Genomic DNA, 23,929 nt, shown 5'->3' on the forward strand with positions numbered 1-23,929 from the left:
ATTTGCACGGCCTGGCCTGGCTCGGGGCCGGCAAAGCACACAGGAACACCGCCAGGAGGGGTAGCACAAGTAACCCGCGCATGGTTCTACCAACCCTTCCCCAGTCCGTTCTACAAAACTGGCAAATATGGCTGCAGGACTTCTACCCGCATGTATATATATGCATGCATATATATATGTACTTTGACCGTTAGTGAATCATGCGATTTTGGACCCTACCCTTACCAAGGGGCAGATAAGTAGGCCGTAACATGTTGTTAACATGTTCAATTTCTTTCGTGTGCATTCGTGTGTGGCAGCCTGATCACTAACCTTTCTCGAATTAGAATCAGAAAAATGCACATAAGTTGTATTGTTTCTCACAATAAACGCGCTACACATTACCTGAAAAGTAGCTACTCATGATTTGTGTATTGTCAAATGCTGGTGTTCCTTATTGAAACGTGTACTACAGACCTACCAATTATCATAAAGATCTGTCCACAACTTCTCGAGTTATCAGCCTGTTCACACACACACACATACAAACACGTAAGGGTGAGAGGGCACAAATATCATGCCGTGTATGCAGTGCATTGTGTTCGGTTTAAGTTGTCATAGTAACAATATGGTTTGCTCACATAAGTATACATTACTTAGATTCCCCTTATCCTCGCGATGTGACCCGTGAAATGGGAAACGAGAAAACAAAGAAAACGACATAACTGATATCTAAGAAATTGCTTACAAATATTTTAATGGCATTGGTGACGTTTTATATGAATTGGTGCCCTAGTATTGTTTTTTATTGTAATTACACGATGGAGCTACCATTTGTAATGTTCAGAACAATTCAGGATGTCCAGCAGGATATCCTGCATGCCTGTGCATTTTTAATAAAACTTGTCAAACTTGTCAAGAAAAGTAAGAGAGGGAAACAACCTCAGTGATGTTTTTCAAGTCTAAGTTCACCTCAAGACAGAACCCGAAGCAATAAAGTTAAGAATAGTCACTTGTAGTGATCAAAGTTTAAATCAGGAAAGCCTTGAAATGTTTCTACAATCTTCTTCACGATAAATGACCCTTTTACATGTGTCACATGACTCCAGACTACTGAATGAAAGGTGAAAGCTAAAATGAGTCCCTCCCTCAATTGCAGCGCCACCTTACTGCAGTGCGAAGTAGCGCAAGTCATCATTGCTTTCTGTGAAGTGGCAAACCCAACGCCGAAACATGGGCAGGTGAAAAACATTGCGACAATTTTTGTGAACCAGAGCAAGGGACAGAAATGAAACAGTTCAGAGTCTCTCAGTGTTTCCCTTCTTAGGCAATAGGCCGCCAGGGAATAGGACATCTTGTGTTGCAGTATGCGGGTATGTTGAAGACACTAGTCGGGATGGGGTCGCGGCTGAAAGACCTCATGTTGAAAGTGATGTTGTGACTTGGATGCGGCCAGAATTTGATCGTCTCCGAGTATCGACATGGAGTTCCGTCTGCTGTTTGGTACCACCTAGAGGAAGATGTTTGAACAGTTAATCGCATCAGGTCAGTATGATCCTGTAATATCATGAAACTAACATGAGGCCATGCTGATTTGATTATAGCCTGATTAAATCTCGCTGATTAAAAAAAAAGTTTCAACCATATTGTAAATCGTACAATTAAGCAGCTGCAAATGAGCAAATATGTGCCGTAGACTGCAGAAAAAAATGTCGGAAAACGTCTACTAATGTCATAGAATGGTAAGCTCAATTCCAATTAAGGTCATAGAAGAAGATGGAAAATAACAAATATGAACGATCTATTGTTCTGTCTTTTCAATCATTCATTTCAATGAAGGCTACCTTTTCTGGACAAACCTTTTTTTAATTCGCACGCTCTCATCAGTTTTGGGGTTCCTAGAGGATGCCATTCATATAATCAAATCAACATGGCCTTACACATTATATTTGTTCTTTTACAAAAATATAGTAGCCCTACGACGTAACACACCAGTTTCGCATTTTTGTTTTCTGCATGGAAAAGATTCTATGATTTTCTATTGCACATCGACAAGAGAGTGTGTCTATTTTTGGGATGTGTGCTATGATAATGGTGGCGGGCACATAATTTTGTAGGTGATCGTCATGTTGCTCCCGGTTTGATACGTATCCCGGCTAAATCCGGTGCATTAACCATGAACGGAAAATCCCTAAAGGTGAACATCGTCACTCTCATTATTCATTAGTCAAAACGCAACAGTTTTCAGACAATTGACTCTGGTGAAATAGAATGCTGAAGTCATAAATTTGCATCTGAACTTTATTTATTTATTTATTTATTCAAATTGCAAAATACAATGTGGACACATAGGCAGGATGCTGATATCGTGACCACATACATACATATACAATACAAATCATAACGCTACACAACAATTGCATAATCAAGAACTAACAACATATCTAACATGTTAATCTAAAATCAGTCTACAATCTTATTTACAATATACAATTCAAGTCATAAATGCTTCATATCACAAAAAAATAGTTTGTTCACAAGTTCGGAGGTCAGAGGTCATCTGAAGGAAAGGCTATGTGGAAAGGCATCTGAAGTTAAGGGGCCCTCCGTGCGTTACATATCTCATTCGTGACCTCAGTTTCTATATCTTTCACTCCTTCTTCAGCGATTCCTGTATTACTGTTGGCCATTGAAGACTGCATGTGATATTTGCCTAAAGGGGCGTCAAAGTGGTGCGGTGTGTACATAACCTTTAAGTTGCTCCCGGTTATATTTTGTCACTCCGAACAATGTTGTTCGTCCGTCGAGTCGCCATCACATACTCATACTGCAGGCTGCCAGACGCAGTGTCAACTGCCAGTCACGTGCACTCGCAATAATTTGTTATTGCGGCAAATCTTTACATTCGTTGGAATCTTTCTGACATACAATCACAAACTGAGTGCATTCATAGGATAGGTCGGACACGTATTGTACAAAATTCAGCTGTCTTCTTATCATATAGTCTGTGTAACACAAACTCCGCTGTCCAGGGCTCTAACTGGCCCCTCCCCGGCGGATGTTTGGCGGGCTGCTATAAGCGAGATTTAATCAGGCTACTTATCATACTGAAAAGTCTGTTTTAGATTCTTGTCGGAGGTTGGCTCACGACAGAGGTGACAGCGTCGTGACCGTGTCACATACGAAATGACACCTCAACGGCAATCCAACACTTACATATGCATCAGGTGGGAAAGAAAAATCCTCTTTCATTCAAGTCTAGAAAAAAAAGAAAGAAACTTAATGATACGAAAATAATTCAGTTCCGACGCACCTGTCCCTTGCGGCGGCCCCGTCCGCCTCCCAGCCATGGCATACCGTTCCGTTTATGTTTTCGGTCCCGAGGTACGTAGCCCCCGCCATCCAAGTCGGCTTCAGCACGGTGCACCCTTCGGCTACCCCACAGGCACGACAACACTTCTCTTCCCGGGGATAGTGCACATACATGTCCGTGGTGTTGAACAGAAGATGGCAGTCGCCTCTCAAGTCCTTCAACTCCAGCCCGCGACCGTGGCAAAAGTTGTCCATCTGTCCCTGCAAGTGGTCGAATCTCGCCCGCTTGTTACTGAAGTCGTAGTGCCAGGCGCCGGCGTTTCTGGCGAGGGGAATGATCCAGACCCACTGCTCTTCGTGAAAACTTACCGAGAAGGTTGAAGGCCATGACGGTGGCTGATCGGGGGGTGAGAGGCCGATGATTTGTGTCAAGGTCATCAGTCCCATGAGGAAAGATATAAGAGTTGCGTAGGTTATCCCAAATGCAGCCATTTTCAGTCTCTCTGGAGCTGCACAAATCGTCACAGAGTTTCCGGTATGAACTATTCATGTGCTTTGCAGGCGTATCACGTAACACTATTGCGCAGCTCTAAACGGCAGCAGGATCCTGACACATTGGCATGTTTTGCATGTACAGTATCAATATACAAAGTTTGGCCGCGTGCATAAGCGGCCACTAGCGATATAGCTGAAAACTGCAAATAATACGACACAATTTCATTTCATTCAATCTCTACATTGATCTTTAGAATTTTTGATTCCCGATTGCCCCCATATGATTTCACCTTAATATTTTATACCAGCGTTTAGAAGACAAAAAGTCTAACCTTTCTTTCCTGTTTTGCCAAAATATGACCAAAGCAAATAAAAACAGCATGCTGCCTTCCCCCCAAAAGACTTGAGATGGACGAGTCCAAGATGGCGACGTCCAGTGCCAAGCAGACGGTGGAAGAAAAAAGCGGTCTTTTGTCTATGTATCCTTTTGAAAATCACATGTTTCGATGCCATTAGGGTCTTTAACAGGTAGAGCTTCAAGAAACCTGCCAGTGGTGTATGTTTCAGCTTCGTAGATTCTAGTCGAATCAAATGGTGATTTCGGTCAAGAGTCGGGGGTGGGGTGGGGGACGGAAAATTTAGCTGTGTGTGGTTAGCGGGTCTAAAATAGCCCTTCTAAATTATGTAAATATTTGAGATTTCTATGTAGATTCAGGGAGAGAAAATGTGGCTAGAAGCCTGTGTAGGTTTGGTCTTTTTGGTATGACTGTTTTTGCTGTCCTGTTCGTTGTGTGAAGGGAAAGTTGCAAGTGTCAATTGGAATCGTGATAACGTCATGTTAAACACCTGTAGTGATGACGTGATTGCCGTCACAATGACATTGTTGATTAATGAAAGCAAAACTGTGATGATGAAGATGTAAATTTTCACATTGCTTATCATCAGAATCAGTTCAGTTTTAATGTTCATCATGTACAAGGAAGTGTCAATCGTATTCAAAATATTACCTATCTAACATTGTTACATCAAGGAATTAATTGCATTTCATTTCATGTTATCAAAGTACGGTATAAATGTATGATGTAACATTACAACCAGCTAACATCTGTTGGTCAGTCCCATTCTAAACTCACTCGCGCACTCTACAGTTTATCGTCTGTTGCTTCTTGTCAGACCAGGGTTAGACATGTAAAAGTGGGGGCTGCATGGCAGCTCGCCAGTAGCTTCTATCTTGGCACTAGCAGCGTACATACATTTTGTGAATCAGGAAATGTACATCAGGTAAGGGTACAGGTACTGTTACAGAGGTTTAGGCACATGCCCAGATCTGTACCTGTACTAGTACCTGAACAAAACTCTCTACCTGAAAGATCATTTGCATATTAATTTCGCTGTCCCCTAACGTGTCTTTTCGGTCACGTTTGGTGTTGCATGGGGCCATGAAGTTAGGGGGTGAAAGCTAAAACACAATGTTTTATTTGTAATGTATCATTTAACTGTTTTTATACAGTACTGAAGCATGGTTTGGTGACCCTAAAACGTACCTACTAGTACTAGTACCAAAAATGTACTTCAAAATCATGTCCACTACTTATGGTATTTTACAATGGCCACTTTTTTTTCTAGCCGATTACGTGGATTGGACAGTAGCATTATTACTTTTGCTACTAGTACGCATGATTTAAGAGAATTGATGTAGTAATAGAAACATTCTTCCAATTAGCTTCCTAATGCACTTAATTCAAATGTGATGTCATTCAATGGAATAGCCCTTTGAGACCATCTGTTTAGGGAAAGGTTGATTCAATTTATGTATCACGTGATGTAGCTTTTATGATTGGCTTAAACTATACCCATTATGGGGAAAATATAATAATATATGTTTACTTCTCTCAAAATCTCACAAATGATTAGTTCATGATACGTATGTGACATAGTAGACATTCAGCTTTAAACTAAATTTAAATTCAAGTTTAAATGAAAATGAGATGCATCAAAGGCAAAAATAAGTTTTGCATCTGTAAGTGTAACTTCGTATTATTACAAGCTGACAAAAAATTCATAATGATAACACTAAAATGACACTATTTTTAATGTTTAGAGTGGGGTTTTATGTCCTGGAGGCTCATAGCTACAATTTTATGTATTCCAAATGTTTCATAGTCTTCCTGCTTTATTTTGTATAATAATGAATGAGTGAACAGCATTTGTATAACTTGAGTAACCCTGCCAGTATTAGCCGCTCTTCCCAAAGCGCTAGCCCCAGTGAAATAATCGTGATCGCAGAAAAGTCCCTTTCTTCTTGCACAAAATTTTTGGCATTCTAAAGAGCATTTTGTTTATATAATATAGCTGCTCTAAAAAAAGTATAAAGTATATGCATGTTATAATTCCCAGTGGAGTTGAACCCAGACAGTCACATTCAGAATGGTTGGTTGAAATGTCACCAGGGAGATAGCTGTCTGCCATTCTGTGTTACACTGTAGATACAGGGGCTTTGTTTGGCATAATCTAATGAACGCTGTGATGTCATCGGGCCAGATCAACTTGGTGCCTTGGTTCTAGAATTTTTGCGGTGAGTGAAAAAACAGCACACTTACATTTAAATCTTGAAATATTTGCTGTGGTGTGTGAACAGTTGCTGCAGTGCCTATCTATTGTGAAATCATTACACTAAGAGCTGCATTTTTTATAAAGTATATTGGGTATTGTTTGCCTGGAAATTTTGAACACCTTGAAATTGACAAGAGCCAAGACATTATTCTATGTTGACCTCTGACCCCTCCCACTCAGTTTTAACTTTTTAAGTTACCACATTTTGCTTACTGTTTATAAATAGTATAATTTTTTATTCCTAATACATTTCATATGATTGCATTGCGCATACACAATATAATCTGATGTAACTGGACTCCAGGCAAAATAGTGTGAAATCAAATAAGACAATACTATTACATGAAGATCCATATTTTAAAACAAGCAGTCATAATGTGTTTGTGCGTCCAGGTTGTCTGATGTACAGGGTCATCCCTGGAGAGGAGATACTGTCGTCCTGTCCTGTACTTGTATCATAATGATGACAAATCGTGTGGTAAGCACCGTGCACGACTCGGTCATTAGGGCGGCTGGAATTGGAAATGGGAGGAGGCATGAGGTCATCCCAATATCAGGTTTTCCCTAATCTCCAAGCAGATCCACAGTGGCTTAATATAGTATCAAACCCACCGCCCGTTTGACTCCCTTTGGCCAGCTCTTCTTCTTGGCTAGCTTAGATACTATCTTATGGCACCGTAGGATCTGCTTGGAGATTAGTTTTCCCCAGAAGACCATGCAAAATGAGGCATCCCTGATTCCAGGAAAAATAAATTATTATGGAAATATATCCAAGAATTATTAGGAAGGAATTGTGATTTTTGTAGCAACATCATACATGACTCAGAACACATTTCTTCCTCGTTTATCTTTTGATGATCATTTATCTGGTCATGACCTTGTGAATGTTGTTGGCAACTCATGCCATGCCAGACAAGTAGACAAGGGCTGTTTCATTTGTCAATGTGTGATGCAGGAAGGGGTCAAAGAAGACCCCTATAAATTGAGGTTTTTCAAATGACGAAAATGGATGCATGAAATAAGACGTTCACAGTGCAAAGATGCAATTGACAGATGATTCTGTCAATAGCCACTTCCTCATGTCTTTTTTCTGTTTCACACGTCACTGAGTGGTTACAAGAAAAAGTCATCACTGGTATTTTAAGGCTCTTCTAGTTATAGCCATGGACATCCAGAATATTGGCCCCAGAATTTTACAACTTTTGTGAGGAGTTTAAAATGACAGCCAATAATTAGATACTACAGCCCTTAAAGGCCAAGGTGATTAGAATTGGAAGTGACCAATGGGCAGTAATAGAATACATATATGTTACAGTTAGGTTTACTTGTGCAATCGGGCCTTGCTACAGTTTGTCTATTTTGCTAAGCACACCTGGCTACCCCTACTCTCCTCAACATGTGTGTTGGGTTCATTTATGAGAGGATACACTTGTAAATACATGTATGTTACTACAGAATTGTTACAACATGCAAACCTCAGAACATGACCAACCCTTAGCCAATCAGAGCCCTTCAATTAGTGTTTATATCCCCATAGTGCAGAAAAGTGTGGTACTATGACAAATTTGTCGTACTATGAACTCATTTGCATGAAATAGAACCACACATTTTTCATAGTACCATGCTTTTTCTGCACCACTGGTCAGCTCACAGACACACTGTGCAAGCTAGATTTCCCAGGATGTGGCATGTGGCAGAGACATGAACAGGTCCATTGATCAAGAGAGACTCCAACTTAGATCATTTCTTCCTTTTAAGATATAATGCAATATCCTGAATATAAATTGTCCTTGATTCATTTTGATGAAAAGAAGAAGAAAATCTTCGGGCTATTGGCCATGTTCTAACATCTATAGGCACTCAGCATACTATGAGCAAATATGCTTGCTCAGCCCAATTGGGGGTTCCATAACCCCTGAGGCAAAAGAACCCACCTTGTGGGCGGAGCAAGCCTATTTGCCCGTAGTAGCCCTTGTCTCATGTTGTAACTATTAGTATTACATAGTCTATTCCTTAACCACCTGATGTCCAGGGAGCTACGAGTCCCCTTCCCTTCCCAGCAGCTCGCTCTCGTTGCGTACGGATCGCTGTTCCCAGACCCCGAGCCCAAGAAAGAGATTGTGAAGAAGTTACGTGTGGAGGGCACAGAGCTTGTCGTGTAAGTACCCATGTATGATATCATATCCATGGCGTTCTATCTGTTGTTAAGGATATGGGTGTTTCCTTTTCATACTTTTCTAAGTCCTTTATTTGGGGCACAATGACCCACAGCTGGACAATACGTTATTAGTGCAAATATACTTAAAATGTGTACATATGTTATATATATATAATTCACATATGTTATATATATATAATACACATGTTAACCATACACATTATAGAAGTGCTTTGCTTTAGAATCAATTATGAATTCTAGATGTGTCAAACTTTTGAAAGAATATACCCTACACACACACACACACACACACTAATATTCACATTCCACAATACACATCCTTTGATGTCCTAGTTGTTCCTTTTCTGTCATAATGTATGCAATAGTTATGTATATATTTTATCATAGAGCCCTGTTGGATATTCCAAGCTAGATTCTTTAAAAAACTATATCACATATGACCACTGTTTGCTGTCCAACCCATGTCAATGATGCTTGTCTTTTTGTCGCCCTGGACAGACTGTTCACTGCCCCCCAGGCCCGTCTCCTGCGTGTGGCCTTCCATTCCTTCCTTGACCACCTGGACATGACCATCCAGACCATGGAGAAGTTTGGGCCAGCTGAACCACAGACCGACTAGGAACCCTGAAGACTTTCAGACCAGAGAGAAGTGACTGGTACATGTGTCCATTAGGACTCAACTGGTCTCAACTGAGAAGTAGGAAAAAGACTGGAAAATTTGTGAAGATTGAAAAATTCGAAAACAAATTCTAAATTTGAAAATTTTGAAATTTGAAGAACCTTTCTCCATGGTTAGAAATCTTGACTTTTTGATGTCATTAGAGAGAAATGAAAAATCAAGCAAGTGGGAATGATTGTGGAGAGCTTGTAGAAAAGCAGCTGTAAAACTTTTTTCAAGAATGTCCCGACCAGGTACTGCCCGCCCGGTCTCTGCGCGGTTTGGTCCTGGCCGACTTGCCGCCGTGCCACAACTGCCGGACTTCGTTCTCACAGAGCGGCTGGGCAGCGGGACATATGCTACCGTCTTCAAGGCATACAGTAGAAGCAAGCGACGCCAGGTGGTCGCCATCAAGTGCATCCAGAAGTCGAACTTGAACAAAGCCGCCACCGACAACCTGCTGACGGAGATTGAGATCCTGAAAAACGTTCGGCACCCGCACATTGTCGAACTGAAGGACTTCCAGTGGGACCGCGACAACATCTACCTGATCATGGAGTACTGTAGCGGTGGCGATCTCTCGCGTTTTATTCACAGTAAGAGAACGTTGCCAGAGTACCTGGCGAAGAGATTCGGCCAGCAGTTGGCGATGGCTTTACAGTTTCTCCGGTCAAAGAACATCTCCCACATGGACCTCAAACCGCAGAACATCCTTCTGTCATCACGAGACAACCCGGTGCTGAAGTTGGCGGACTTTGGGTTTGCTCAGTACATGGGTGACGAGGCACGGATGACTTCGTTACGAGGGAGTCCACTCTACATGGCACCAGAAATGTTCTGTAACACAAAGTACGATGCACGAGTGGACCTCTGGTCGCTAGGGGTGATCTTGTACGAAGCGTTGTTCGGCAGGGCGCCGTTCTACTCTCGGTCGTACGCCGAACTGGAGGTCAAAATCCGCGACACCAAACCCATCGAGATTCCTCAGGGGATACAGATTTCTGGGAAATGTCGTGACCTGCTCCTAGGGCTTTTGCAGAGAGACCCAAACCAGAGGATAACGTTTGAGGAGTTCTTCAACCACCCGTTCATCGACTTGGAACACGTGCCGTCTCACGACTCGCTAGACAAAGCCGTCTCCATAGTGACGGAGGCGGTGAGTTACGACGAAGAGGGAAATCACGCGGAAGCGGTGAAGAAGTACTGCGACGCTCTGGAGTACTTTGTACCCGCCGTCCACTACGAGACCGACGAGTCGAAAAAGGACGTTCTCAGAAAGAGAGTGATGGAGTACATGGCTCGAGCGGAGGAACTCAAGTCCATAATCAAACCTGCAGAAGAACCCACCAATGAGGAAGAAGACGAACAAGAGGCGACGCCAAAGGAAGCGGAGACGCTGTGGGAAATGGCGGGGTCTTGCACGCGTCTACATCAAGCGCTGAAGCGGGCCGCCATCGCGGAACTGAGGGCGGAACACGAGCTTTACGACAGCGCCCTTGAGGAGTACAAACATGCCCTGGAGGAACTACTTTCTCTCCTGGAGGCAGAACCAAAAGGCAGGCGGAGGGATCTGCTGCACATGGAGGTGGAGAAGCTGTTGAATCACGCACAGGCGGTGAAGGACTACAAGAACATGATGAAGCGAGACGCCCAGAAGCTGTCCGATTCTGGGGAGCGATATAACGATTCCAGAGATGACATGAACAGATGTGTTGTTCAGTGAAGGTCTGGAATTATCATAAATGTAGCCATTGAAGTTTAAGGCATCAGATTTTTGGTGTGCGGGTGGGGGAAAACAATTTTCATAACGTTTGCATCCATCAAAATTAGGGAAAGATTTATGACAACAATCCTACTGGTACTTCTCCTTCTGAAACAACAGTGCACATTCTCAGGGTGCTCAGTTAGGCCACTACAAAGTACTTTTATTTCTTTTTTGGACAGAACTAAAATATCGAAGATGAGTTGCCTAACACTAGACTTAAAGTGAAGAATGTCCTATATACAGAGTATCCAAACCAAGAGAAGCTATTTTATCATTCAGTTTATGTATGGATCCTTTCCCAAACTTAAATGGTGATGGAACAAACCAAATTTGATGACTCAGTCTCGCATACTTTATCTCAAATATGGATGACATGTAAAGGTACAATTTGATCAGTGCAGCATTCTGATATGTTCTGGTGAATAACATTGAAGTCAGCTTAAACATGAACAGATAGAATGACAGCACTGATTGTATGTTGGTATTGCTGTTATTATAGTCACATTGCAAGTCTTATTTGAAGTCTTCTTGCTAGCTTTTCTTTTATAGTTGTACATGTAGTTTATAACAGCTTCTTTGTAGAGTATATACCCCAAGATGTTGACCTATCAGGAATGGTGATATTATGCCACAGATGACTAATATATGAAACACTGGAATCTTGTATGTTGACTCACTTTTAAAGTGTAAGTTGAGGAGGTCATGTTGATTTCACAGAGTTATCTATAAGTGCAGGGTTTTGCCCACTGCCCGTCATTTGTTGCTAATAGCCATTCCATTCGTTCCAAACCTCAGTCAAAAAATACGTATGTAAAATAAAAAGAAAGAAGCAAGTACTCAATGAGATGCAGCCACTCTCTTACTGGTTGTACCAACAATTTCCATGCTGTCATTTGTTGGACTGCAAATTTTAATGGACAGCCCGCAATGATGTCAGGATAGGTATATTGGCACCTTAACCACGAGGAAGATTAAATGAAGACAAATCATGCCAGGTAGTGAGCGGCAATTTGCAAAGAAGATTAGCGAAGAAATCTATAACCTCCTATCAGATCTTCGTGAATGTGGCAAAATTGGAACTGCCGGCCAAGATATTGTCCATGGTCGGTACTTACAATTTTTTCTCTGGAAGATATGTTTGGAGAATATAGGGTTGTCTAGGGCTGGGTAAAACCCTGTAGTCATGTACTTGTGTCATAACATGGAAAAACTTCCTTCGTAACAACAGACATGAATTTAGGGACAACATTTACCCGAGATCTTTCTCCGCAGAAGAAACTGCTGTAACATGAAGCTTGTTGTATAAGCTACAAACTTTGTAAAAAAAACATAAGAAAAATCAGGGAAAAGATGAGCACCGGCAGCAGCATTCAAGCTGCCTTTGTAGAGTCTTTAGGTAGCCATAAATGTTAAGCATTTGATCTTCAAGACAGTCCTTTAGCAAGTGTTGATTAGCAAATGGCATTTTGATAGTACATATTTCATTGTCATCATATGTTGAAAGAAAAGTGTAACTTATGTCTTTGACTTAATGTTGAAGGTGAAAGAATTCCTGCTAGTTCTTAAGAAGCAAACAGTAGAATTATTGGCCCTCATATCTTAAGTACTGTTAACAGATTTCAAGACATACAACTAGAGGAATATGCAAATGCCAATGAAGTATCTTGTCTGCTTGCAGCCCTTGGTAAACTACACTGGCATCAAAACCACTGTTATATGCAATGTGTACTAAGTAAACAATGGTGATAATGTTCGCTGTAGGGATCGTTGTCATTGTTTGGAATCAGACGTATTTTCCTATGTGTACCAATATGTGTCATGAGATCAAGATTGAAACAGGTTGCAAAAAGTACCTTAAGTACCTCTCTTTGCACTCTAACAGTCTAAGTGTTTAAGGAAAACTATTGAAATGTGTCAGGAACCAATCCTAGATCCCGTTGCATTTGAACTTGGTAAAAGAGAGTTCCACAAAGCATCTATAGAGTCATGTACATGTGCTTAGCCATTGAAAAAAAGACCTGGCTTATAAATGGTGCAGAAATAGTTCAAGAAAACAGTATTGATGCAAAATGGCTGCCTGTATATTGAACAAAATGTTGATTGTCTGATTCTGCAATGGTGCTAATACATGTAGTAAAGAGTTATGCTATTTAAGGGGAATATTGGGTTGATATACTATAGGTGCACGGGTGGATTAACAGACTCCAAAAAGGCTCTGTCCCTGAGGTGACTCCAAAAACAAGCAGAGCTGTCCATAACTTATACTGTTGTCTTTGTCAATTTACATTGACAATTGACATTGATGCCGTTTTGTGGCTGATTGTCCAAGTTGGGTGACTTCCTCATGCTAGCACAGTTTTACAAAAGTATGAAGTTGAACACAAAATGAACATGTGTTTTGTATGCAAAATACAGTAACTCAACATGGATCCGATTTGAAATTAGAGGCTCCACCCTTGAGGTGTTGCCAAAAATGAGTCATAGCCATGAAAAAATCTCATTACTTTCTTTAAAAGGATATCAAACATATTGATGGATAATTTACTATTGTTTGAAAAGTGAACACTAAAAAGTTTCTAATTCAAAAAAGTCAAAGCTTATTGAAGTTTTTTTGGTGGCATTTTGCATACATGTATACTTGTTGGACAATAAATTGTTTTATCTTAAAAATGTACATCCTGTTAACTGTGTTGTACCATACATGATGACTTGAAAAGTAAAGCATATTGTTATGAATAAAGATGGTCTCAAAAAAGGAGAATTGTTCTATTTATTGATTTGTAATAGTAGCGATCTATATATGCCAGTTCTGTCCCCAGTATTTTAATATATCTATAAGAATTCAATTATTACCTATAAATGTAGTTTTAAAAATCTTTGCCAAATGCATTGTCATTTCATTTGTGTCTATATTATACACATCACAAACTAAAAAGTCCTTACAGAAAGGGTTATCAAACATGTTTATTGCCATTTATCTCCTTTATCTTGAGAGGCCTGACACTTTATCCGCTGTCCTTTTTCCTGAACACAATAGAGGTTGTCGTGGTCCCAACTTTCCCTCCAAATTTAAAGGTGGGGTGTCTTATTTCATCAACTGACTCGAAACCTGAAACAGAAAGAAAAGTTTCAAATGCTGGAACTTTAAGACAGAGTAGAAAATTCCACAATAAAAATAAGAGGCGAAATTCTCTGTAAACAAAAGCAAAACATTCCAGTACACATAGAGTTTGTATACAAGTCCTTTTCTACACAAAACCTTCAGGTATCTATAGAATAGCCAGTTAATTCCAACTCACCACACCTGCAAAAGCAAAATGTTCTTTTTCCACATTCTTTTCTAGCTTTTGGCAGTTGAAACAATTTAAAAAGTCAAGGTCTCCAACAGCTATTGTTGTCAAACCTTATCATCTATGTAAATGGAAAGCAATCTCTGCACCCATTTGTGTACCTGAAGAAAAGTGTTCCAAAAGCTCCTCCTTGGTCCAGTTACAGGACGTGATGACCAAGAGTCCTGCGTCCTTCAGGAGTCTGTGAACATGATTGACATATGTCTGTCTCTTCTGTACCACATCATCTGGACTGAGACTGATGGCATCATATGTTCCCTTGTCTGTGCAGATGTCAAATCTGTCTGCCGAGAAGATTGGGTCTTCTTCGTTGAGGATGTCAGCTCTCTATGGAGTTCAAGAGAAGATGTTGGAACTGATCATTATAAATCTCCAGTGAGATGAAACTAACTTTGACATGTTTTCAGTTACTTATCCTTGTTTTCCATCACAGAATCAAATAAACGTACATGTACCGGTATCATTCCCTGGGATGGTTTCAAGGTGGTTTTTAAGTTTAACAGATAAAGATAATGAGACAATTATATTATTGTAGAAGTTACTTGAATACAGTTTGCATTTTAAAACATAGATGATAGTCTAGGTGATATTGCAACTATTTTTTCATACCTGCCATACCTTCCTTCTTTTTGAGGTCAAGGTTTGATAGCCTCCAAACTGCACATTATACAAGAGCTATTTACTGTTAAACTTAAAAACCACCTTGAAACCATCCCAGGGAATGATACTGGTACATGTACGTTTATTTGATTCTGTGATACAGCTCTTATGGATATACCAATTCTTCAAGGTGTATCCCAAGAATTGTTGACTAATGAAATAATGGTTACATCTGAAAGATGCACTTGAAGATAAAACTTGTTTCGTTTCATAATCATTAAAGTTTTGGGATTTAAAGAACATGTCTCACCTGATATGCAATGTTGACATTTTCTGAGTTGGAAATGGCAATGGCCAAGTCTACAGAGGGCTGGGAATAGTCCATTCCTGTCAGGGAGGTAAAACCCTCCTTTGCCTGTAAAGATGATGAGACAAATATATCATTGAAGAAGTATTATCTACTATTGTACAGTTTGCATTTTGAAATGTAGAGAATAGTCTAGGTGATATTGCAACTACTTTTTCAAATCTGCTATACCTTCCTTCTTTTTGAGGTCAGGGTTTGATAGCCTCCAAACTGCACATAATAACAACATTAGAGCCTAATCACACTAAAACACTAATCAACAATCACACAACCATAGTATGTCTACCTTGGAAAGACACTAAGACACCCGTTATGGAACTTGGCCTTGTTTCTTGACCCCTACTCACATACCAAATATCATAAGAATCCATTAAAAGATTCTTGAGTTACACCAACTACCTACAAACACACACACACAGACACATGCATACACACACAAACAAACACAGACATACACACACACACACACACACACAGACATGAAACACAAACAGACATACATACACACACACACAGACATGCACACACACAGACATACAGACACACGGACATACAAACAAACACACACACACACACACTCACACAAACACTGACAAACTGCCCTGAAAACATAGCCTTGTCTTGCAAAGGTTAACAAATATGGGAGAGTGTAGCATATACATGGTTAGGCCACAGCATGTAAATTTTATGGATGACATCTGCATGCTCATTACTTTTGCCTAATTTCAGAAAAAACAAAACAAGATTTTTTTTTCTTCTTCAGGGATAGTCAGACAGATTGGCATTTTACCTAATGTGCTACCCACCATTTCCACAAGCAAAGCTCCATTTCCACAGCCGATGTCCAGGATTCTGCTGTCTGTTTGCACCAGCAAACCTTCCCTGAACCAGTCCACTATCCTCTCCATACAGTCCTCACCGAACCTAGTAACAGAGGAAATACCTTTCTAGATTTAAAAGCAACTTTATCGGAGGGGAGTTTTTGATCTGAAATATTCTGTTCAGAACATTTGTTCGGTTGACTGGATTCTGAACAAGCATGGTCAAGACAAGAACTGTCGTTGACATCATGGGGCTTCATCTGTAACGGTCTAATGGAATGACGGGTACGACTCACGTTGTTCTTAAGACAGATGTATTTATTGATAAGACCAGACAAGACAAGAGTGAAACTAAAACGTGACTTACCTCAAGCTATGGTGTTCTCTGACTACTTTCAAAGTATATGGTCTAGTGGTTAGGATTTGGCGCTCTCACCGCCAAGGCCCGGGTTCAATTCCCGGTGTGGGAACCATGTAACGGTCTAATGGAATGACGGGTACGACTCACGTTGTTCTTAAGACAGATGTATTTATTGATAAGACCAGACAAGACAAGAGTGAAACTAAAACGTGACTTACCTCAAGCTATGGTGTTCTCTGACTAACTTCAAAGTATAAACTGTATAAACTGACTCGTTCTCCGAATATAATCTTAAGAATGTTATTCGATACTTCCGCCAGCGTCATATCTGCGGTTACGCGCGGATGACGCACTCTCACTACGTAATCCGCGCGGCCGCCACGTAGCGCTGGCTACTCTAAGTAACTACTAAGTATATTCTATATATATATATACACTGTTACACATCTTTGATTGCGCATGCATTCTCAGAATGGTAAACAAACTTGTTTTGTACATCTGTAATGCAAATTTGTATGATCTTCTCACCATATTTCCCCCACATCTGCATGATCTTCAAAATTTGTTTTTTCTCGTTCGTACGCTGCATCCCAACTGTGAGTACAAGATTGTAACATTACCAGTGAAAGCTATTAGAGTCATAGAATCTCAAAGAGTATGAACAAAACATTTTACACCATAATTTATTTGTAACAAATTTCTAACGCTGTGGCTATTGACACACTCAGTGTGCCAATAGCCAAACAGGCTATTGACACACCGAGATGCCAGTCAGCCAATCAGAGCTTGTAACATGCCTTTCCGGCAATATTTTACACAAGCAATAGTTGATTAGACATTGTTCGGAAGATTAGACATTGGAATCTTTGAATCTTGGAATGAACGGACGTATTCAAGTTATGCCCTACATCTGGATACCTAATAATACAGCCTTCATCGTGTATGTATGACGTAGCGTAGTGGATAGAGCGTTGACCCGGGAATTCTTGATACCAGCGCCGACCCGGTTCGAGTCCGCGCCGGAGTTTTTTAAATTTTTTTTTTTTTCAATTTTTCTTGTCCCTTTTTAAACATCCAATTTGATATAAGAATATTTTATATATAAACAACTTTTAAAGTTATCAATATATCTGTTTAACAATATAAACCAAAAATAACACTGACCACAAAACATGTCATAATTTTCGGCCGTGTGGTTCCGGCGCTATCGGCAGCGACTCGGAAGAATATTTCTTTCACATTAAAAATAATGGAGGTAAAACAACAACTATAACTTCGCTTCCTTAGTGATATAAGTTTTGAGGCCGAAAATTCTCCAATATGGCAGGAATTCGTCGGTAAACACAGCTGAAAACGTGTTCCTAACCGATCCAACATGGCTGCCATGATCACATGCGGTGACAGTAAAACTAGCACCCTATATGATAGCAGATTCCGATGTTTAAAATTGTGCCGTAAACACGTGAAAAAGATCGTATTTTGGGTTGATAATGGACACAGGATGCCATTTGTATTTTTCAGAGTGTTGATTGTCAAATATAATCGTAAGATTTCCTCATTTTAGTGGTTTCTATCACTGGGTGTGTCAATAGCCTAACAGGCTATCGACACACTCAGTGTGCCAATAGCCTAAACAGGCTATCGACACACTCAGTGTGTCAATAGCCTGTTAGGCTATTGACACACTGGGTGTGTCAATAGCCTCGCTCAATTTTTAATTTGCTGAATCTTTATTGATAAAGAAAGCTATATCATAATAAAGTTTTTTTTGTGTAGAGCAATGACAGGCTTGACAGTAGAAACAATCAACACGAGACAGGAGCATGAAGCTTACAAATAAAGGTTAGGTAGCCAAAATTTCACGTGAACCCACGTGGATCAACATACAAAATACTTTCGCCCCCCTCCCACTCCTTTTCTGACGGTGAGGCTCGACTAAAAATACACAACCACGCCATTAAACAGTCCGATCTTTGCAGAAACATAATTTGTTTTATAAGCTGTCCTAGCTATTTCATATATCATTATTCTCTTACTATTCTTTCGTTCCGAGTTTGGAAGGTCCGAATGATCCGGCTGTTTCGTCGTCTGCCATGATGAGTTACTTCCGGGTTCTCACAAAGGATTCTGGGTATGATATAGCCTCGTTTGCAGGCTCTACGAAGATAATTTCCAAGCAGATCCACGGTGGCGTAACATACTGTAAATGCAGAAATGTTCGCGGTGGATTAATGTTAGCGGTTTTCGCGGTGACCACTTAACCGCGAACTTAAAACCACCGCGAATATTTTTCTATTAAGGTATAAGACTGCAGTCTATGGTGTTACCGTGAACTTAAATCCACCGCGAAAAGTCTTTTTTCCCGCTACCGCAAAATTAAATCCCCCCCCGCAAAATTACAGTAGTATCAAACCCATAGTGCCCGTTTGACTCCCTTTGGCCGGCTATAGTCCTTGGCCAGCTTTGATACTATCTTTAATAAGGCACCGTAGGATCTGCTTAAATTTTGGAGATTATACGAAGATAATGTAAGTTCTTAGGTGGCCAATAATGTGCCTTTTTTCTGACCGAATATCAGTTCTGTTGCACTCTATGTTTTGTGTCCGGCCTAGTCTATTGTACTCAATTTCTGACCTCTATCAGATGATCTGATATGCCATTGAAAATCATAGGCCAGTGAAACTGCCTCATAAAGTCTATTGGGACAAGGAGGTTTTTTAACCTCCTTGGTTGGGAAGGCTAATATGACAATATCTAAAGGGAAAGTGCTGCATTTTGTTTCCATTTATGATCTAGCTAAAAAGAATTGTTCTCACTTTTTTTATCTCAACTGTTAAGTCAAAACCATATATTTTAAGACTGAATATTTTATATCCCATTTGTATCCCTTGCATGCTATGCCACCCCACCCACAAAGGGGGCAGGAAGGAGAAGCTGGGACAATCCTGTGCCTTACTTCTGTAATATGATGTCCAATATTTAACCATTCAGCAATGCATCAGGAATAAATACACATACACTCATGACCTGTCAGTCTTCTTTATTGCCTTCAGTACATTTGAAATACCGTATGGTATTAAGTATCCATTTACAACTTTTATTGCAAAATACAAAATGTATCAGCAGTACATTATAAAACATGAGTGGTATATAGCGTATCATTCCTTATACTTTTCTCAGTCCTCCCATAGATATCTCATCACAATGTCCTTGGCTTCGTACGCCCATACACTGTCCACTCCCGCCTCTATTGTTTGTGAAGGCAGCCATGTTGGGAAATTGAACCTGCACGCTACCACTTTGGCACTTCTTTGTAACTCTCGTGACAGCTTCTCTTCAAGAGGAGGCATCTGAAAGGTAAAAAAGGAAAACAAAGGTTATGTGCAGTCTTTTTTACACATCTGGAAGAAATAAATGGCACTAGTCTGCTGGCAAGATGTTCTTGTAGAACATCATTACCTGCACGTACAAGGGGGCACCATCAATATTCTAATTCTATGATAAATGTATTAGAAGCAGACTATTTTTAGTTAACATTGATTCAGACACGAATTATGCTTTAGTGCATTAAGGGCACATGGGCACCTTTTCAAATCTGTAAGAAATATAACTGTACAGACATTATTTAAGATCAGGTTATATAATAGCTAATTGTACCATTTGACTAGCTACAGGTGAACAAAAATGAAAGTTCATTACAAATCTACAGCCCTAGCTCAATTGTTGTAATCCTGCATTGTTATAACTTATGACCACATTTACAGTCAAATGACTGACAGGTGCCAAGGATCTTTTGGGTTATCTGTTGCGTTGACAACAGTTCAACAATCAACTTACCAATTGAGGCACACCAAAGATGACTACATTGTCTAACTCAGCAAAGTTTGCCTGCAAACAAGTATAAAACATACTGATTAAGAACAGAGGATTCTGCTGAACAAACAAGTAAATACAGTACGATAAAGGACAACAGCACACTACATCATCAAACATTTACAGGTGACCAGCTTTCCAGGATCACTTTTTTGTGTAATTTTTCAGGTTTCCCATCTGTCTATATACTGACTTAACCTCCTATTGCTATAGAAGAGAATTTTATCGGTCCCTCAGTGGTCTTCTTGCGCAGTTTGGACTGTAGACGTATAGAGAACAAGTTGCAAAGATGCAAAGACTTTCCATGGTACATTTGTAGCTCACAAAAAATTTAAGGTTGTTGTCCCATAGCATTTTTGAGGCCATAAGGACAGTGGATTGTTATCCACTATATCTAGGGTATGGTATTGGAAAGCAGAGCTCATCCCTCTCCTTCCACCCTTTTTTTTTCACCTCCCCAAACAAAGTAAGGTACTTGTAACATTTTACACCTCGGTTGAGTGATCAGAGTTGTGTCTTTCCTAGCTGAGAATTAAACTCGTGACCTCTCAATCTCGGGTCCGCCAGCCCAGCCACTCAGCCATTTGATGCCACAAACAGGTGTTCACAAAACAGTAGATCAAAATAGGAAATACAATTTGTGCTGTATAGGGGTGGGTACCGGTACAGAAAATTCAGGTCCAGGTCCGGTCCAGAGGATCAGGTCCAGGTCCGGTCCACTTAAGTTTTTCAGGTCAGGTTTTTCTGGACCGGTCCAATAAGAAAAAAATGGTTTTGTACCGGTACCCAGCCCTAGTGCTGTACCTTAAAGAGATCTCTCCTGTAGAATCTTGCTTTCCCGAACACACCATGTCTTACTGCACTGAGCCGGGAGTACCAGACCAGCCATGGGTTCAGCTCATAACCTACTGCACGGAAACCCTGCTTTGCTGCAGCTATAACCTTTGGTAAACAACAACAACAACAACAACAACATTGCTTAGCATCATTATAAGATTGATTATGATTAACTATTGAGATGATGGGGAAAAAGATGATGTCTATTAATAACTTCAATGAAAGTAAAGTTCAATCATCTCATATCTTCTGCAGCAACAATATTTGATAAGTCTAATTTGAATAACTCACATTTGATAATGTCACTGTCTACTTAAGGTCAAAATCATGGTAAGACTGAAGTATGTTTTTGCATGGATCATAATATTGTTATGGAGATAATATTGTATGGAGAAAAACGCTGTTTCATAATTTTCTGCCAACAGACGCACAAATCAAGGAGGTTGTACAAATGATGCAATCGCATGCAAATTTAATATAGGGCTACTGCTGTGTATTACGTGCAGCGCAGCACGTTCTCTTGCATTTTCTTCACTATAAACTATCAAGCTATAAAGCGAGCTACAGTCACTTACAATTCTTCCGTCCCCACTCCCGAGGTCCACCAGGGTTCCCGATCGCCCCTGTAAGAGTTTGAAAACGTTGCCTACTTGTTCCTGCGTGGCAGGCACGTACGGTAAACATATTTTCCTCATGGCCGGCAAAACGAACGGCGCAGCCACGGCCGTGATTGCCACTGCTGCACCCCCCACCATTCCCGCTGCGATCAGTCCTATCTTCCGTCTCCTGCGGTTTTCTGCTTCTTCCAGCAAAGCCTCGCCTTCCTCAGACATAATAGAGAAGTACAAGATCGCCGAAATACGGCAGAAAAACAGGGTACAAGTGTGGATGTCAAAAATCCACGTGTTTTTCCAAGAGCTGATATTTTGCTGGCCGTCGGGAGGTCAGAGGTAAAGGAGGTGTTGCATCCTGGGTAGTTCTTACGTCATCTTTTAGTCATATGATCTCGACTCAGTGTTGCGCCATTTTGGTCGAGACGGAAAAACTGGGACCTCTCATTCGAAAGTGCATTTTAGCCCGAAAAGACAACAATTAAGCAGACTGTCAAGCGATTTTAGGTGAGTATGATATCTTATGAAGATATTCTGACGAAACTTTTGTTCGTAATGAGCTGTTTTTGACGGAAATTTTGGTTATTTGTGTCACTCACGTGATGATCCCCGTGAGTTGAGGCCTTTGAGTCAACACTTCTCTGTCACACCGGTGTGGTGACTTCTCCGCACTTGTCGTCTTAAGACCCATAAATCACCATCCTGACATGTCTTCGCCTTTGTATGTCGCAATCAACGAGTTCTCAGCGTGTAAAAGTCACCAAACGAAGCCATCTAGTGTCGTATTTGCGATCATGTATGCTGTGAATAAGACCTTAGCCATTGGGCACTCCCTGTTTTCTCTTGTGAATTGATTTTTTGTATATTCACCTTGCATTTTAGGGAATATCTGAATATTTGGAGGTCATGAACTACAACCATACAAGATCCACACAATTACCCTCCATACAGTACCATTTCAAAGTAGCTTCAAATTATATCTAGTGTACGGTCAAGCATAATGAAAAATTTTCTTTAGTATGAAACGTCACATAATTTTTTAGTTTAGCTGATTTTTCCACAAAAAGCAAACACCGTAATTTTTTTTAGTATCCTCACATCATGAAATATCTATAGAGATAGATATATGTCCGGGACGTACATTACCGAATGCTTTTGATTCGAGAAACATGTAGTATGGTCAGGAAGAACATCAGCTGGTGCTGACATCCTGTTACATTTCATTCTTGTACTTGTATCCCCTGTACACCTTCATGCACATGTGAGTGGGAGGTATTTTCCGTGACTATGAATCACTTCTTAGACCACCACAGTACACCACTTACTGCATGGGGGTAAGGAAGTGCCAGGAAGTACCTGTCTCTTTGTCCACCCCTCTCCTTCATCATAGGCCTTGTCCCAGTTCTGTGATATCATAGGTTGATGGTCACTGACCCAACGTATTGTAGATGGGTTGGAATTTGACCCCACAAAATGCAAAGTGCACATGCAAAAGCATGAGGTGCTAAATTACATAACTGTGATAATGGCATGGACAAAAAGGTTGGAGAAAACAAATATTTTTGAAAAAAGTTTTATTCGTGGAAGGGTGATAATTTTTTTGCAAGAAAGATTGAATGCCTGACTAGAGGTTTTGAGTGTTGAAAGCTTTTTTGTCTGTTTCACCCGAAGTACCGAGAATCAGAAAGGTCACGTGGAATATAAGATTAAAGTGAGAAGGGATCCAACAACCTGTGTCTTTTAGTTTTAGTTTTGGCCACTTGCCATGAGCCTCTGCCAAACATACATTTATGATTGTGTCATGACAGTTTGTAATGCACAGATTAACCTACATGATGTATGCAAAATGCACATCTCACAAAAATCACCTGAAAGATTCATTTGAATTTTAATGCTTGCCTCTAAGTAAAAGAAGCTGGCTCAAGTACACAATGCTCTTGAAGTTTAAGAGTACCAACCTCCATCAAGACTAAGTGTAATGTTCACTAACACTAACAGGGGTAACATTGTACCTGTACATGTACCAAACCTTTCAGTAATGATCTTATCATCAGCTTTCAGTCACACGGTTCTCCCCACACATGGCATGCACGAATGTCTGTAGGATC

The 23,929-nt window shown here is 40.4% G+C and overlaps 6 protein-coding genes across 6 annotated transcripts in view; 2 read left to right on the forward strand and 4 right to left on the reverse strand.

Moving 5' to 3' along the window:
* Positions 1-376: 376 nt before the first annotated feature.
* LOC118415566 (uncharacterized protein At4g14100-like) lies at positions 377-3,891 on the reverse strand. Its single transcript, XM_035820251.1, has 2 exons — positions 3,293-3,891; positions 377-1,489 (listed from the first exon to the last, which is right to left on the reverse strand). The coding sequence occupies exons 1-2, from the start codon at positions 3,781-3,783 to the stop codon at positions 1,303-1,305; spliced, it is 678 nt and encodes a 225-aa protein (XP_035676144.1). The 5' UTR covers positions 3,784-3,891; the 3' UTR covers positions 377-1,302.
* Positions 3,892-4,117: 226 nt separating this feature from the next.
* Positions 4,118-9,403, forward strand: LOC118415567 (EKC/KEOPS complex subunit LAGE3-like). The gene is made up of 3 exons (XM_035820253.1): positions 4,118-4,265; positions 8,432-8,557; positions 9,077-9,403. The coding sequence occupies exons 1-3, from the start codon at positions 4,195-4,197 to the stop codon at positions 9,195-9,197; spliced, it is 318 nt and encodes a 105-aa protein (XP_035676146.1). The 5' UTR covers positions 4,118-4,194; the 3' UTR covers positions 9,198-9,403.
* Positions 9,404-9,432: 29 nt separating this feature from the next.
* LOC118415564 (serine/threonine-protein kinase ULK3-like) lies at positions 9,433-12,755 on the forward strand. The gene has a single exon (XM_035820249.1). It carries the CDS (start codon positions 9,478-9,480, stop codon positions 10,957-10,959), a length of 1,482 nt encoding a protein of 493 aa, XP_035676142.1. The 5' UTR covers positions 9,433-9,477; the 3' UTR covers positions 10,960-12,755.
* Positions 12,756-13,937: 1,182 nt separating this feature from the next.
* LOC118415565 (EEF1A lysine methyltransferase 2-like) lies at positions 13,938-18,653 on the reverse strand. Its single transcript, XM_035820250.1, has 6 exons — positions 18,537-18,653; positions 17,029-17,094; positions 16,125-16,242; positions 15,262-15,366; positions 14,453-14,678; positions 13,938-14,110 (listed from the first exon to the last, which is right to left on the reverse strand). The coding sequence occupies exons 1-6, from the start codon at positions 18,593-18,595 to the stop codon at positions 14,007-14,009; spliced, it is 678 nt and encodes a 225-aa protein (XP_035676143.1). The 5' UTR covers positions 18,596-18,653; the 3' UTR covers positions 13,938-14,006.
* An 872-nt stretch (positions 18,654-19,525) lies between these two features.
* LOC118416626 (ATP synthase subunit C lysine N-methyltransferase-like) lies at positions 19,526-22,329 on the reverse strand. Its single transcript, XM_035821782.1, has 4 exons — positions 21,786-22,329; positions 21,178-21,315; positions 20,338-20,388; positions 19,526-19,850 (listed from the first exon to the last, which is right to left on the reverse strand). The coding sequence occupies exons 1-4, from the start codon at positions 22,041-22,043 to the stop codon at positions 19,677-19,679; spliced, it is 621 nt and encodes a 206-aa protein (XP_035677675.1). The 5' UTR covers positions 22,044-22,329; the 3' UTR covers positions 19,526-19,676.
* A 1,542-nt stretch (positions 22,330-23,871) lies between these two features.
* The window catches only part of LOC118416234, a 2,360-nt gene continuing 2,302 nt past the window's right edge, over positions 23,872-23,929 (reverse strand). Inside the window, exon 4 of the mRNA XM_035821319.1 lies at positions 23,872-23,919. Within this exon, the coding sequence (XP_035677212.1) occupies positions 23,872-23,919 (48 nt within the window). The remainder of the gene's footprint in view (positions 23,920-23,929) is intronic.

The sequence above is a fragment of the Branchiostoma floridae genome, chromosome 5 (genome assembly GCF_000003815.2).
Source record: "Branchiostoma floridae strain S238N-H82 chromosome 5, Bfl_VNyyK, whole genome shotgun sequence".
Taxonomy (NCBI): Eukaryota; Metazoa; Chordata; class Leptocardii; order Amphioxiformes; family Branchiostomatidae; genus Branchiostoma; species Branchiostoma floridae.

Excerpts from the sequence above, each read along its gene's own strand:
- LOC118415567 (XM_035820253.1), top strand. The coding sequence starts at position 4,195 with ATGGACGAGTCCAAGATGGCGACGTCCAGTGCCAAGCAGACGGTGGAA. Across the intron at positions 4,266-8,431 it reads AAAAGCGGTCTTTTGTCTAT|GGAGCTACGAGTCCCCTTCC; the intron begins GTATCCTTTTGA and ends CCTGATGTCCAG. Across the intron at positions 8,558-9,076 it reads GAGGGCACAGAGCTTGTCGT|ACTGTTCACTGCCCCCCAGG; the intron begins GTAAGTACCCAT and ends CGCCCTGGACAG.
- LOC118415564 (XM_035820249.1), top strand. The coding sequence starts at position 9,478 with ATGTCCCGACCAGGTACTGCCCGCCCGGTCTCTGCGCGGTTTGGTCCT.
- LOC118415566 (XM_035820251.1), bottom strand. The coding sequence starts at position 3,783 with ATGGCTGCATTTGGGATAACCTACGCAACTCTTATATCTTTCCTCATG. Across the intron at positions 1,490-3,292 it reads GGGGCCGCCGCAAGGGACAG|GTGGTACCAAACAGCAGACG; the intron begins GTGCGTCGGAAC and ends ATCTTCCTCTAG.
- LOC118416626 (XM_035821782.1), bottom strand. The coding sequence starts at position 22,043 with ATGTCTGAGGAAGGCGAGGCTTTGCTGGAAGAAGCAGAAAACCGCAGG. Across the intron at positions 20,389-21,177 it reads ACAGGAGAGATCTCTTTAAG|GCAAACTTTGCTGAGTTAGA; the intron begins GTACAGCACTAG and ends ACTTGTTTGCAG. Across the intron at positions 19,851-20,337 it reads TCTTTGGTGTGCCTCAATTG|ATGCCTCCTCTTGAAGAGAA; the intron begins GTAAGTTGATTG and ends TTTACCTTTCAG.
- LOC118415565 (XM_035820250.1), bottom strand. The coding sequence starts at position 18,595 with ATGGCAGACGACGAAACAGCCGGATCATTCGGACCTTCCAAACTCGGA. Across the intron at positions 16,243-17,028 it reads GCAGATGTGGGGGAAATATG|GTTCGGTGAGGACTGTATGG; the intron begins GTGAGAAGATCA and ends CTCTGTTACTAG. Across the intron at positions 14,111-14,452 it reads TTTGGAACACTTTTCTTCAG|GTTTCGAGTCAGTTGATGAA; the intron begins GTACACAAATGG and ends TTTCTGTTTCAG.